Here is a 14,119-nt window from a genome sequence, read left to right on the forward strand (position 1 = left end):
TCTTTAGAGCCCTGTCGCTCTTTTTCATCACTCTAAACGAAGGCGAGTCGGATCCGAACTTTACCAATTTCCACATCTTCAATTTCCTTCCCATGACCCTGTCACCGATCTATAAAAGAACTATAACCATCTACATTCGAGAACCGATTCAACTTCCAAGTTAAAAACATCGATTTTCGACCATTCAAAGGAGTTACGCAGACTACTGGTAGTTTGTTTGCTAGGACAGCGAAAGAAGGAAAAGACTGTTTTAATAACGTGTCTCTTTTTGTAGAATTTGAAGAAAGTTTGAAACGTTCAAGTGCAGAAACGGATCAATAATATAATGTTCAAAAACTGCTTTAGCGTGTCTAGAAGAAACCTGGCAAGTGTGGCCACAGAGCAATTGCTGCCCAAGAAGTACGGGGGTCGTTACACTGTGACTTTGATCCCAGGAGACGGTGTGGGTAAAGAAGTGACAGACTCTGTAGTGTCGATTTTCAAAGCCGAAAATGTGCCAGTGGACTGGGAAACCGTGGAAGTCTCCGGTCTAGAGAACCAAGAAGGTGTTCAAAAGGCCGTGGAATCCCTTAAGAGAAACAAGGTGGGTTTGAAGGGTATCTGGCACACCCCAGTGGACCAAACGGGCCACGGATCTCTCAACGTTGCTTTCCGCAAGCAATTGGACATTTTCGCCAACGTGGCGCTTTTCAAGAGTGTTCCAGGTGTGAAGACCCGCCATTCGGGTGTGGACCTTGTCGTGATCAGAGAAAACACCGAAGGTGAATACTCGGGTCTAGAACACGAATCCGTTCCAGGTGTTGTTGAATCGCTCAAAATCATGACCAAGGTCAAGTCCGAGCGTATTGGCCGTTTTGCATTTGATTTTGCTCTAAAGAACAACAGAAAGTCTGTCACCGCGGTCCACAAGGCCAACATCATGAAGTTGGGTGACGGTTTGTTCAGAAACTGCATCAACGAGGTTGGATCCAAGGAATACCCTGAAATCGAAGTCAAAAATATCATTGTCGACAACGCCTCCATGCAAGCTGCCGCCAAGCCCCAGCAATTCGATGTTCTTGTCACTCCAAACTTGTACGGTTCCATTCTAGGGAACATCGGTGCTGCTGTCATTGGTGGTCCAGGTTTGGTCCCAGGTGCCAACTTTGGCAGAGAATACGCTGTCTTCGAACCTGGTTCCAGACACGTCGGTCTAGACATTGAAGGCCAGAACGTTGCCAACCCTACCGCCATGATTTTGTCGTCTGCTTTGCTATTGAGACATCTAGGCCTAAATGCCTACGCTGACCGTATTTCCAAGGCCACTTACGATGTTATCGCCGAAGGCAAGTCCACTACCAAGGACATTGGCGGTTCTGCTTCTACCACTGCGTTTACCGAAGCTGTCATTGGCAAATTGAAGGCCCTTTAAACCGATTTTAAAGATGCTTCTCTCTTTACACCTTTACAAATAACATTCCGGAACTGCAACTCGAATCTAACAGTTGACAAAGTCGGGAAATATCCAGCATCAAAAAATATGATGTTGCATAGGATAAATAGTAACATATAATTGAAACACTAACCTTCATCTTATAAGAGCTCAAACGCCAAGCCATTGGGTCAGATTTTATAGATTACACTAAACGCCGTTAAACTTCACACACCTATCCCATAATTCATCACGTGATGTCTTACATTGGCCAAATTTCCTCATTTCTAAGGGCGACTTTTGAGATGTGATGTCAAAAGAGTTGATCCATCCAGTTACCTTCTCAACGCCCTGAGACCCACCCTATTGACTCTCAAACTCTACAACATCAGGTAGTCTATTCAGGGTTTTCAATTGGACTCAAATCGGATCCTGAAAGCAAGTAAATTCCTACACATATGTCGCTTTTGAACGAGCCCAGTGTCGACTTCCATCTAAAGCTCAATGAGCAGTCCTTCCACATTCCGAATGAACTTTTAAAGAATAATGTCAAAAAGGTTCAGAAACTGGTGGAACGGGAAACCAAACGACTGGAAGTGCTTTTTGGTGATCTCAACGCTGCCGTCGTGGCTGGCCACGACCCTCATGTGTCTATCAACAAGCTCAACGATATAATTAAAGCAGTGGAACTGCTGGAAAGAAAGTTAGACAAAAGGGTTAACTTAGAGGGCGAGCTTTTGAAAAGAATTGAGTACCGTTTCAACTACTACAACGAGCTCGAAGAATTGAAAAAAAGTGGTAATCGGGAAGGCCTCATTTCCTGGTACCAAGTTTACACGAACCTACTAATAGGTGACTATTTAGTGAGGAATAACAATTTGTGCGATCAAGAACTGGCCCGGGACAGCCTCGAAACGAGTTCGCGACTGAAACGGAAAAATAATTCTCCGGCAACACCACCTCCCCCTGTGAATGCAGGTCTTCAGTTTCTCCGATCGCAAGGACTAGAACACCATCTGGATTGGGACATTCTAGTTACTGCAAACCAAATATCGAAAAGCTTGGACGTGAATCACGATCTCACTCTCCTGGTTAACTGGATCAAAGAGAACCAGGCTTATTTGACCAGTAGATCTTCTGCGCTAGAGTTTGAAACGCGGCTTCAAGAATACATTGAGCTCGTTAAAACTAGAAATTATCCCGGTGCTATTGGATGCTTTCAAAATCATCTGATAAAATTCATTAACACAAACTTCGAGGAGTTGCAACTTGCCTCGGGCCTTCTGGTGTTTATCAAAAGCTTTAAAGAGCAAGTGCCACAGCAATCGGAGTCTCAAAACGACACCTCCAATATGAAGACCAGGTTCGGATTCTTCCAGTATTTTTTCGGGAAAGCCCCGCCGAGAGAATTGGGTTCCGGCAATGGCACGTTTGGAAGCGACACTAGAACAAAATTCTCAGCCAACGGGGAATTTGTACGATACACTCGAGTTTTGAGTGATGACCGATGGAACGTTTTGAAAAGACTTTTTTTGCAGGAATTTTATTCGATGTACGGGATATCTCAACACGATCCCTTACTGATCTATCTTTCTCTTGGGATATCAACACTCAAAACCAGAAGTTGCTTACAGGACATGTACTCAACCGTAAAGCTGGACGAAGATTTGCACAATTTTCTCAACAATGAGCTAAACCACTCGAAATGCCCAGTTTGCAGTCCAGAGTTTGCACCCATAACAAAAGATCTGCCCTACGCCCACCACATCCAATCCAACTTATTTGAAAATCCTGTTATGCTCCCAAATGGAAATATTTACGACTCAAAGAAACTGAAGCTACTAGCAGTAAAACTTGCCAGCAGAAAGCTTTACGATTTGAAACCAGATCAAGTTATGGATCCAATTAATCAACAGGTTTATGATGAGAAAGATTTTGTTACTATGTACCCGACATGACCGGTCAATCCTCATCGCTGTCGGTACCCTTTCGTTTCTTAGAAGCCTTGGAGTGCTTGTCGAATATTTCAAAAACATAGGTTCGAGCGTCTCTTTCCGCCGCGGGCTTAGTTGTGTCCTGTTCACTATTCGTGCGTTTATGGGCGTACTCGGGATAATTTGCCCACTGAAAGTTGCCGGATCGTTCCACCTTCCATCCTCCTGTTCTAGCCATAATCTTTATCTGCCAAGAATCATACGGTTCACCGGTAAATACAGTAAGGAAAACCTTGCCGTACCCTTCGCTCGATACCTTGTTTGTTGCCGCCTCATCGTTCATCGTATAACCTTGGGAAAAATTCGAGGTCGACCCACTTATGGCGGTCTGATTTACAGCTTTGAAGAACTGCTTGCAACTTTGAAGAAATCCTAAAACGAGCTCTTGGTGATCTCTTATATTTTTATCTTGGTCCTTGATGCCTTTTCCTGTGTGTGGAAAATTGAACAGTATACCCTCCAGCGGCTTGGTCGCCCATTTTTGGCCTGCTATTTTCGACCAAGTGGTTTTTTTACTGATTTTGAACGATTTGATAAGGTTGGTTGCGTCAATTCTAAAGAAAACTTGAACACCAGCTTGCGTGAGAAACTCGTAGTTTTCTTCGAAACTCTTGGGGTACTTCAGCTTCAATTCGGCGGGAGAATTGTCGAAACTTGTCACTAGCAAGTTTTCAGGCTCGATGTAATGTTGAGAGATAATTGATCTGGCGAACGAAAAGTCACCTTCACCCACCAGTAGAAGTGTGCTATTTGAAGCAAACGGAATAATTTTGGCGGCTGTTTCACGTTGCGATTCCCGCTGTTCCAAGCTTGCTTTCGTGGGCTTTTGCTTATGAAGAGAGTGATCGGCTTTTGATTTTACCTTTTTCTGCGCTTGCTCATTAGCTTGATGCCGAAGCAGGGCTCCTTTCAGGCCCTTGGGATTGGCCTTTCCTTTCAATTTTCTGCCCATTTATCTCAAGAGTATCTCAGTGGATGCTAATAATCTTAAACTGGGTTATCTGCTAGCTTTTAGTCGCTTTTAGCTAATGTTGCATCTCATCTCATCTCATCGCCTGGCTAACCAACTTATTTTATTACCTGAAGTTCTAGCTTTTTCGTCATTAGTTATGGCCGAAGTTCAATTCCTAGACATTTAGCCATTTAGGCACTTCCTGGAGTCGTTATAGACATGTTTTAGATCTTCCAGTCTTGGCCTGGTGTTCTGTAATCATATATATAGTTAGTATTTTTCAAATGTGTCTTTCCTGGCATCAAAGACAGTGTTTTCATGAAAGTTCAACATACTGGAAAGACCAATTGTAGATCGGTAGAATCCTTGAGAATGACTAGGTAGAAAATGACTTGGAACCCTTTGGAAAACCCCTCGTTGATGACAATGTCAACTACAGTATCTTGCGGCATGAAATAAGACTGTTCCAGCCATCTTTGGTTCAGAGCCTTCGGCAACAATATACATCCGTGCAAAGTACCTACTTGAACGCCTGCACCTCTGAATACCTGCAGAGTCTCAATTGTTGGGTCACGAATTAGACACAGCAGTACTACGAAAAAGACAACTCTGATCGCGATTTTCTTGTGCGTCGTCCAATTCAAATAATTATCAGTACAGTAATAGCATATGATGTTGGCTACAGCGAAAACGCTCAAACTTATCAAACGAGTCCGGGAGTAGTGCTCCGGTGTAGCTGTGTATCTTCTATAAGAGCCTATGTCGTTGCCATTCGTTGCTATACTGCATGCCATTGGTGTCGTTCCTTCTTTTGTCAAAGAGTTAACGCTGGAGGCATAGTTAGACGTTAGAGGTCATAATAAATATATATACCAAGATCACAGCCAAATGAAGAAAAATGTGATATATTGAACAACAGAGATTTGATAGCTGCTTCTTCCTTTGTTATATCCTACTTAATGATCCACTAGTCCATCTCTTCTTCAGGCTCCTGTGCCCTTTGCTTTTTCATCTGATCAATTGTCCCCAGTACAACTTCGGTTTTTCTGTAAGCGTTCAGCTGGTCCCGTCTGAGACCACCTGAGGTCTTCTTGTTGACGTTCTCCATCTCCTTGACCTTTTGAGTCTGTAAATCTTCTTCTTTCGCACTTTGTTTCGATACTTCAATTTCCAGGAGATGCTTCTCGTGGTCTTTCTGAAGATCCTGGAATTTTTGGTTGAAATCCTCTAACGATACCAGCTCTTTTCGGATCTCCGTGCAATACTGGTCAAAATCTGGCGGTAGTTTTGCGCGCAGTGCCAGCTCGATCACCACAGGGTTCTTTTTTTCTTCGTTGACGAATTTGGCCTTGATCTGACGCCTGGTCCGGTAAGGAAACATCTGAGCAATCAGGTTGAAATCCGTTCCCCACATCGAAAGCGCTTTGTAAAATCGTAAAAGCTCATCAATGGTCCAAGGATCGGTGTACTGCTGACGTCCATATGTAGCGGAATTGAACAAATTTGCAAAAGGATTTTCGTCCATACGCAGTTTGTGAGCATGTTCCAGAGTAGCTCTCTTGTGACGATCTACTACAGTTGATTCCTCATCTACTGCAAAGGTACCGTCTTGACTTATTCGAAGCTGGATCGCATTGTGACCTCTATCCGGCTCAGGGATATCGGCGTTCATCATATCTTCAGCAGCTTTTTTCCGCTCTTCAAGCAGTTTTTCAGCGTCTTCCTTATTAAGCTCGTGAAGCGGTTTAAAATTCTCACGCGCTTTTAATCGCATAGCTCTTCTTTTCAGTCTATTTTGCTGCTTCGCTTTCAAAGCTTCCTGAGCTCTCTGAAAATTGTCCGAAGTTTCGCCAATGGGGAGGTTGGGTTTGCACAAATCTGCAATGGTGAAATTGTCTTCATCCAACAAATATCGCGACGAATCATCATCTGCGATGTTTTTCGGTATTTCTGTAGCGTTTGCAATTGTATACTTCTCATAAAGTCTATCAGTGCGTTGGAACAGATCTTCTGTGCCCTCGCTTTTCAAAGCTTCATTCCCAGCCGTTCCAGTATGATCTTGCGATCCGTTGGGCTGTGATAAAATGCTGATCCGCTGGGCTGATCCTGTCTTACGGGATATGGACGACCTGGAAGACATACGCCTTTTCTTGATAGCTTGGAACGACGAATCTGATTCAGAAATGCTGCTCACTCGATTCTTTTTGCCCTTGATCTGTGGTCCAGCCATGTTTGACAATCGACGGTTTTTCGCTGATTCTCTTGACAGCCCGGAATTGGAAGCCGGTTCCATAAACCCACTTTTGAACACCGCACTGGCACTACTCAAAGAGTCCAGCCTGCTGGATCTTCTTCTACGGTCGATTAATGCAGAATTCGCAGAACCGCTTGTTTCTTTGTCTGGCAAAGTCTTCTGCGTGCTCTGACTCAATGGATCTATTTCTTCCGTAACGACAGCATTGTTTTGCGAACCCTGGGTCGTTTCCGCAGTTTTTGACGATTCCCCATCGTCTAGTTTCCGGTTTTCAGTAGATTCATTGATCTTTGTTACAACAGACTCCTTCTCGGGAGCAGTCACGACAGCCCGACGTTGTTTGATCTTTGGGGCAAAACGCGTCCCACTTTTATTGACGACGCTACTCATACTTGTTGGGTGCAGTCCACCACGACTAGAAAAGTGCACTAAAGAAGGTTAGTTGGGTGTAAAGTTGGATATCAACACGGTTGTTTGAACAGAGCGATGCTCATCTCAATTCTATGGTTTATCTATTACGGGTTTGGTTTTCATCGAAATTTGAAAAAAAGTGATCCACGTGACTCTCAATGATCCACGTGATAATTCGTAAGAAGGTATTTGGTCATGTGATAGTCCTGAGATGAAGACGTTTCTCGACGATAGTTTCAGGCCCTTTTCTCGTCTTAGTAAGGTTGGAATCGATGATCTTTGGTTGATACTGTTCTGTTAGACCTGGTCGAGCCCTTTTGTCGCTTTTTGTCCTCGGTTTGGCGACTTGATTTCGTCAATGGAGGATCCGGGGTCAAACCTGGAGTCTTGTCAGAAGTATCGTCTTCTATATCATCCATTTCAACTACAGGTAAGTCGTTCTGGAAGACGTCCATGCGGTCTGAATAGGACCAGAACTCCGTGGGTACGTTCATGTCACCAAAATTGGATTTCCATATGTTCACGTGACCGTCCTCACCGCACGAATACAATAATTCTTGGTTCGAAGCAGGTACAAGCACGTCTCTAACCACTTCGTCGCCGTGTGCTTGTGGAATGGTCACCGCTCCGTCTAGTTGGACTTTTTCGTTTGCAAACGGTATCAGTTTGAGCTCGCCATGGCCGTCGTCACTTTTTCCGGTCGCAATGAAGCCGGGGTAAACGTCGACCACGTAGCTGCAGTCCCATGGGTCTCTGATATCCCCAAACTCTACAGGTCTTGGTTCTATCGATTCTTCTTGTTTGTCATTCAATTCGTGAATGCCAAAGGTCTCCATGTGCGATAGCGTAAAAATTCGTTTTGGTGAGCACCACCCGCTCGAGTGAATGGATGCGAAATTGATTACCTGGTGCAGTGCGTCTTCCTCATCATCCTGTGTTAAATCGTAAATATTCACGTAGCCGTCTGTAGAACCGCTTAGTAACACGTTACGATCGCTTGGGTGGAACTTGATTGTCGTGATATCGTCATGATGAGAATCTACAAATGATCGCAACGGCGACCCCAGTTTCCTTACATCGTAAAGTTGCAGCACTGCATCCACTCCACTCAATTCAGTTCCACACGCCAAAAGATCGTGTCTTGAGTCCAGCGACAGAAACGGGGCCGATTTTTCGTTTTTGAGGATTGCTACCTCATCCCGGGTTCTCACATCGAAGATCTTGACCGCGTCTTCTGCCGCGGTAGCCACCAAACTCCCATTACTGGTGTCACTATTAATGAGCTTCATATCGTTAATAGGCGTCTCATGAACCTGGATTTTGTCGAAAGCATCGTTACGGTTCCAATCGATAATCTGCAGAGACCCGTCGCTCAAGGCTGTCAAAAGTCCACGGTTATATATGGGTTGCAATCGCAGACACCAATTGTCAGACCCAAAAGAGACTGAGCTCAACTTTGAATATGACATATATAAATGTATATGGCTCTACAAACAAAAATCTCAGTTGCTTGCTTGAAACAGGGGGGCTGAATACTTCAAAAAGCACAGATTTCAAATGGCAGATCGAACTTGGCTTCAATTTCCAGTCTAAAGACCATGCAAACGTGTTTTACAAGTTGAACTTTCAATGCGATGAGTATAGTTTTGATATAGTGAAAAATCACGATGAGGGTGTACTAAGCTAATTAATGAGATCTACAAGGCGTCATCGTGCTACGTTCGAAGAAAGAAGAGAGCTCAAAGCAGTTGATATTAGCGTTCTAGTCCGGCAACTATACACTTTCACTAGTGTAAAAGCGCTTCAGGTTGTTCCATTCCCGGTTTTGTCGGCATCTTACGCCCTTATTTGTCTTCCAAAGCTTATTAACAGATTTTATTAGCATCTTGAGGTCTATAGACGTGCGTTCGTGATACAATGCCGCGATGTTTCAACAGCAGTTCAAAACCGCTGTAAACCCGTTCTTTTGAAGACCCTTGAAGAAACCCTTGATGCTATTTCTTGAGCCAATCCTTGAGCCGATCCTTGATCCAAGCCTCTATTCAATCCTCGATCAAATTATTGATCCAGTTATTGAGTCAATACCTGAGTCATTCATCTATCCAATGATACACTCATTCCTCGAGTCGATTTCGTGACGCCGACTATCCGCGTACAAAACGATCTCGATTTCAATTTCAGAAATTGAATAGTTGTATCTCGAACTACGGCCCCTTTCATAAGGACAGATCTGACAGGACCCTGATCCAGATCTACTAGCGCATTCCTTCGGCCTTTATTGGATTATCACCTCATCCAGCGGCTGATTCCCGTTTTTTCGGTTTACCCTAGCAGTTATCGTTTTAGCGCAATTCCTCCAGTCAAATCGAACTGCTCAAACATTTCGGAAAGTTTAAAAACTGGCTTCCTTTGACCAATCTGTGCGCACGAAGTAATAGACGCTTTCATGAAATGAATAACAACCAGCTTCCTGACATATACCCGGCAGGAACTGCACTGACGGTGGGGTCTCATAAAGCGCGAATCATCAAATATCTTGCAAGCGGTGGCTTTGCTCATATCTATTCAGCGGAAATATCGCCGGCCGATTCCAATAGTTCAACTATCGTCGCATGTTTAAAAAGGGTTCTGGTACCTGATAAACCCAGTTTGAACGTCCTGCGAGCGGAAGTAGACGCTATGAAGCTTCTTCGTGGAAACAGACACGTAGTTTCTTACATCGATTCTCATGCCGCGAAATCTGGACATCGAAACGGCTCTTACGAGGTTTTCCTCCTCATGGAACTGTGCACAGGTGGTGGACTAATAGATTTCATGAACACCAGACTCCAAAATCGTCTTCAAGAAGCAGAGGTCTTGAAAATCATGAGCGACATCACACAGGGCATAGCTGCAATGCATGCACTTCTTCCACCTTTGGTTCACAGAGACATCAAGATAGAGAACGTTTTGATCGCTGGTGATAACACGTTCAAAGTTTGCGACTTCGGCTCTGTGTGCGGTATCATAAGACCCCCAAAAAATGGACAGGAATTCAATTATGTTCAGCACGACATCTTGAAAAATACCACCGCACAATATCGTTCACCAGAAATGATTGATCTTTACAGAGGCTACCCTATCAATGAAAAATCTGATATTTGGGCACTCGGTGTCTTCCTCTACAAGCTTTGTTACTATACGACCCCATTCGAAAAAGTTGGCGAAGCCGCCATTTTGCATTCACGATTCCAGTTCCCTGCATATCCACAATACAGCGATAAATTAAAACATTTAATCAGCGTGATGCTGACCGAAAATCCGTTGATGAGACCTAATATCTGTCAAGTTCTTGAGGAAGTCTCTCGCGTTAGAAATGTGCCCTGTCCTCTTCGCAACTTCTACATTCTCAGGTCAATGCAGCAGCACCATGAGACAAAATCACATTCCCCCACTCCTATACATCAATCCAGTTCACAGCCAAAAATCGAGGTGATCCAACATATTAGTACGCAGCAGCCGGTCGCTGGTTTAAGCTCTTGGAAGTCATTCGCTAATGGATCGAATAATGGTATGTTATATCAACCCCAAACAAAGTCACAAGGAAACCAGGTTTCCCATCAGAACAGGCTTGCTGATCCTTTCAAGGCGATCGACAAAACAAGACTTTTAAATGGCACTGCCACAAAACTTCCAGCCGTTTCTACAGCTGGAAACAATCCTACTCTTGTTCATGGAAAGACTTCTACCGAAGCCGATCTTTTCTCATCGAGACGATCGGCCAGTCCTGCTCTTGGCGGGCGGGGAGACATATCGAAAATCGTTAGCGCCAACCCAACGACTCTGGAAATGCATTCAAAGTATTCATCAACGCGTACGCAAAACGACAACGTTTTGGGAACGACTCCTGCCTTGCGGAGCTCAGTCCCAAGGCAGCTGTCATCATCCCGAACATCGGATGTTTTGGAAAGCCAGAACAGCGGAGACAGCGTCGGAAAAAGGCTTGGCCAAAAACTCAAAAAGGTGTTTACTGGTGAAAGAAGATCTATATCACCCATCAAATCGAGGCAAAATACAGGAGAAAGTGTCAAATCATCATTTGCTACTCTTCGTCGTGGTATTTCGAGAGCAGGCAGTCTCAAAGAAGACCTTTCGAGTAAATGGGGTTCAAATGATTTACCTGTAGGACTTGCACCTTCCAATGGACAAAGAGCACGTATATCTTCTTCGGACTCCATAGAAGAAGAGCGGGTCTCGATGCGCCGATCCCACTCTAGAAGTAGCAGTACTGCTTCCATTATTTCAGATCTCGATAAATTGGACGAAGACGATACTGCCGCAAAGGAATATTATAGGGCACGCTCGCCAGTTAGAATGGGACATGACAATGACTCTCGGCTGTCTATACAAAAACGAGTGCAGGACCTTCTCAAGAGCTCAGAAGATGCTCATGTGCTCAAAACCGCTAGTGGCTATGGCGAAACATCAGCATTCGAAGAAGCGAAACTGTTACCACAATTGACCAATGAAACTATGCTTCGAGACCGTGGTGACTCAAGTGCTTCGACGCCTAAAGTGTTATCGCCCGGCGAAAGGCACTCTAGTGTGGTCATCACAAAAGTAGCCCCCGAAAAAGGGAGATCGCCTTTCAAACCAGCGCATCCGAAGCCAAAAAGGCCAGCAAAGCCGATCCATCTGAGAGGAGATAAGCTGTCTTTACCAAGCGCTTCTGAAAGTGATAGAGACACAGATCATTGGAATCTTCGTGAGATAGAAGAGCTCGAGAAAGATTTCAAAACACGTTTTCCGAGTGCTGCCTGAATTACAGCCGCACCAGCATTAATAATACAATTGTGTGATACTTTTAATATCATATAGGTGTAGATACACTAGGATTACTCACTGTCACTCCATTCCTCAAAGGCGTCTAATATGAAGTCAGTTGCCTCATCGAATCTCTCTTCAAAATTGTTGTTAAGACCGTCAGAGTCGCATCTCAGGACCCGCCCAAATTTCTTCCTGGGCTTTTTACTATCGTTACCGTCACTCCCCCAGCACGCATTTTCATTGCTCGCAAAGACCAGCGAGTTTTTGTAATACCAGTCCGCAAGAGTCTCATCGACTAATGGTATCAAAGGTCTCAAGGGCTTCCGATCAATGAACGAAATGGCACACTTCACCACGTTTCTCGTGTCTCTATGTCCGAGAAGGTGAACAATGCCACTATAAGCGTCTCCAATCCCGATGAAAGCGACTTTGTTCAACATTGGGAAGTACTTCAGGTAATTGTCCCAGATAAAAACAAGCAGTTCTTGAGCCGTCGTTACAGCAGAGTAATTGTCCTGTTCTTGTAGAGACTGGGGTACATTAATGTCCATTATCCCATACTTCTTCTCTATTCCCCATTTAATCACATCCACTGTGGTGTCCACGATAATAGAAGATGACGGATCGATATTACCTGTGACGCGACTACGTCGAGCCCATATTTCTGGGGTATCGTGAACGCACACCAATATTGCTTGTGCGTCATATATGTTAGGGGAGAACATGGCTGTGTCATCTGGTAGACCCATGTTGGCTAATGGTAGAGTAACGAAACTATACTCGTCCTTAAGAAGCTGAATTTGCTGCTGACGAATAGCCCTTTGGAGGGGGAAGTTTTTATTGATAACTGTCTCCGTGGCCTTCTCAGCGAGTGAGCACCCATCATTAGCATGGGAACCTTTAAAACATTTCCAATATTTTGACTGTGCTCTTATAACGGTATCAATTACTTCAAGTGCTTCAGGCCTGGGCTGTTTTACTTCGGGTAATTCATCCGGAGGCTCACCGATTAAAACTTTGGCTACTGCTAATGCGCTCTTGGCGATAGAATCTAAGCTATAACCACCTTCGAGCACAACACAAAGGTTACCTCTGGCCAAAGATTTTAGCATATGCGTCATCTGTCCATAGCAGCTGGGTGTTACGTGACATTGGCCAATGGTGTCACCGTCAGCAGCGTCGAAACCGGACGATACGATTACTAGATCAGGCTGAAATTCACGACACATGGGCATGATGACCTGCTCAAACGCCCACATATATTCAGCATCGCCAAGTCCTCCACAGGGCCAAGGTATATTACAGTTAAACCCTTCGCCTTTCCCGTCGCCCACTCTATCATAGTTTCCATGCATTGTTCCAGGATAATATTTTCCGAGCTCGTGTCTATGAATAGAGATGTATAACACTCTATCATCCTCGTAAAAAGCCTTTTGGGTCCCGTTGCCGTGATGAACGTCCCAGTCTAAAATCATTATTTTTCGCACACTTTCAGGATAAGCTTTTAGCGTATTTTGAGCAGCAACGGCAACGTTGCTGAAAAGACAAAATCCGCCTGCCAGTTCAGGTTCGGCATGATGTCCGGGAGGCCTTACAACGGCCAATGCATTTTTTACACGCCCTTCCACTACGGCTTTGCAGGCTTCAATTGCGCCTCCACATGATAATTTGGCGCTCAGAAACGAATCGTTGTTGAAATACACGGAATCTCCCTTTTCGGTCTCTTTTAAAAGCTGATCCCTGGTCATCTGTGGCGTTCGTGAAAGAAATTCCAAGTGTTCTTTCGTGTGCACTTGCAGAATTTCAGATTCTGTTGCCTCACGTACAGGGATTTTCAGCATGAAGTTACCAATCTCGTCAATTCCACTCAGCGTGGGATCGTGAACCAGCCCGTTTTCCACCAAAATTTTATAAATTCTGTAAATACGTCTGGGGTCTTCTGGATGTGGGTCGATGTATTCGAAATATGACGTAAAGATTTTAGCGTGGTATCGCATGCGAACGTCGTAACAAAGTCCAGTTTTCAAAAGCGTGTATCGCAGATCTGGCTTGCGATCCGGTACAATTATAGGTCGTTTGGTACTGGCACCATTTTGCAGATCGTTGTCGTCTTCGACAACATCATTCAAAGTTCTTTTGAGAACGAGATGGTCGTTTGGAACCGGCTCTTGTTTGACAAGATCGGCCATGGAATTAGCGTTAATGGGATAAGTGAAAGAACAGCTCAAGGAGCTCGAGATCCTGTAATTCTTCGTCGAGATCGGACCGTTGCTTCGTATGGTTTCCATGCG

The 14,119-nt window shown here is 44.4% G+C and overlaps 8 protein-coding genes across 8 annotated transcripts; 3 read left to right on the forward strand and 5 right to left on the reverse strand.

Annotated features, from left to right (window-relative positions):
• Window positions 1-325: 325 nt before the first annotated feature.
• On the forward strand, window positions 326-1,411 carry IDH1 (LALA0S03e00716g1_1; the record flags this gene model as incomplete). Its single annotated transcript, XM_022773065.1, has 1 exon — window positions 326-1,411. The coding sequence occupies one exon, from the start codon at window positions 326-328 to the stop codon at window positions 1,409-1,411; it is 1,086 nt and encodes a 361-aa protein (XP_022627576.1).
• Window positions 1,412-1,869: 458 nt separating this feature from the next.
• Window positions 1,870-3,369, forward strand: FYV10 (LALA0S03e00738g1_1; the record flags this gene model as incomplete). Its single annotated transcript, XM_022773067.1, has 1 exon — window positions 1,870-3,369. One exon carries the CDS (start codon window positions 1,870-1,872, stop codon window positions 3,367-3,369), a length of 1,500 nt encoding a protein of 499 aa, XP_022627577.1.
• Window positions 3,370-3,373: 4 nt separating this feature from the next.
• On the reverse strand, window positions 3,374-4,357 carry BMT5 (LALA0S03e00760g1_1; the record flags this gene model as incomplete). Its single annotated transcript, XM_022773068.1, has 1 exon — window positions 3,374-4,357. The coding sequence occupies one exon, from the start codon at window positions 4,355-4,357 to the stop codon at window positions 3,374-3,376; it is 984 nt and encodes a 327-aa protein (XP_022627578.1).
• A 326-nt stretch (window positions 4,358-4,683) lies between these two features.
• On the reverse strand, window positions 4,684-5,151 carry GPI15 (LALA0S03e00782g1_1; the record flags this gene model as incomplete). Its single annotated transcript, XM_022773069.1, has 1 exon — window positions 4,684-5,151. One exon carries the CDS (start codon window positions 5,149-5,151, stop codon window positions 4,684-4,686), a length of 468 nt encoding a protein of 155 aa, XP_022627579.1.
• A 173-nt stretch (window positions 5,152-5,324) lies between these two features.
• On the reverse strand, window positions 5,325-7,001 carry BDP1 (LALA0S03e00804g1_1; the record flags this gene model as incomplete). Its single annotated transcript, XM_022773070.1, has 1 exon — window positions 5,325-7,001. One exon carries the CDS (start codon window positions 6,999-7,001, stop codon window positions 5,325-5,327), a length of 1,677 nt encoding a protein of 558 aa, XP_022627580.1.
• Window positions 7,002-7,276: 275 nt separating this feature from the next.
• On the reverse strand, window positions 7,277-8,491 carry LALA0_S03e00826g (LALA0S03e00826g1_1; the record flags this gene model as incomplete). Its single annotated transcript, XM_022773071.1, has 1 exon — window positions 7,277-8,491. The coding sequence occupies one exon, from the start codon at window positions 8,489-8,491 to the stop codon at window positions 7,277-7,279; it is 1,215 nt and encodes a 404-aa protein (XP_022627581.1).
• Window positions 8,492-9,473: 982 nt separating this feature from the next.
• Window positions 9,474-11,822, forward strand: LALA0_S03e00848g (LALA0S03e00848g1_1; the record flags this gene model as incomplete). The annotated part of the gene is made up of 1 exon (XM_022773072.1): window positions 9,474-11,822. The coding sequence occupies one exon, from the start codon at window positions 9,474-9,476 to the stop codon at window positions 11,820-11,822; it is 2,349 nt and encodes a 782-aa protein (XP_022627582.1).
• Window positions 11,823-11,896: 74 nt separating this feature from the next.
• Window positions 11,897-14,017, reverse strand: HDA1 (LALA0S03e00870g1_1; the record flags this gene model as incomplete). Its single annotated transcript, XM_022773073.1, has 1 exon — window positions 11,897-14,017. The coding sequence occupies one exon, from the start codon at window positions 14,015-14,017 to the stop codon at window positions 11,897-11,899; it is 2,121 nt and encodes a 706-aa protein (XP_022627583.1).
• Between the last annotated feature and the right edge of the window lie 102 nt (window positions 14,018-14,119).

The sequence above is a fragment of the Lachancea lanzarotensis genome, scaffold LALA0S03, assembly GCF_000938715.1.
Source record: "Lachancea lanzarotensis genome assembly LALA0, scaffold LALA0S03, whole genome shotgun sequence".
NCBI lineage: Eukaryota > Fungi > Ascomycota > Saccharomycetes > Saccharomycetales > Saccharomycetaceae > Lachancea > Lachancea lanzarotensis.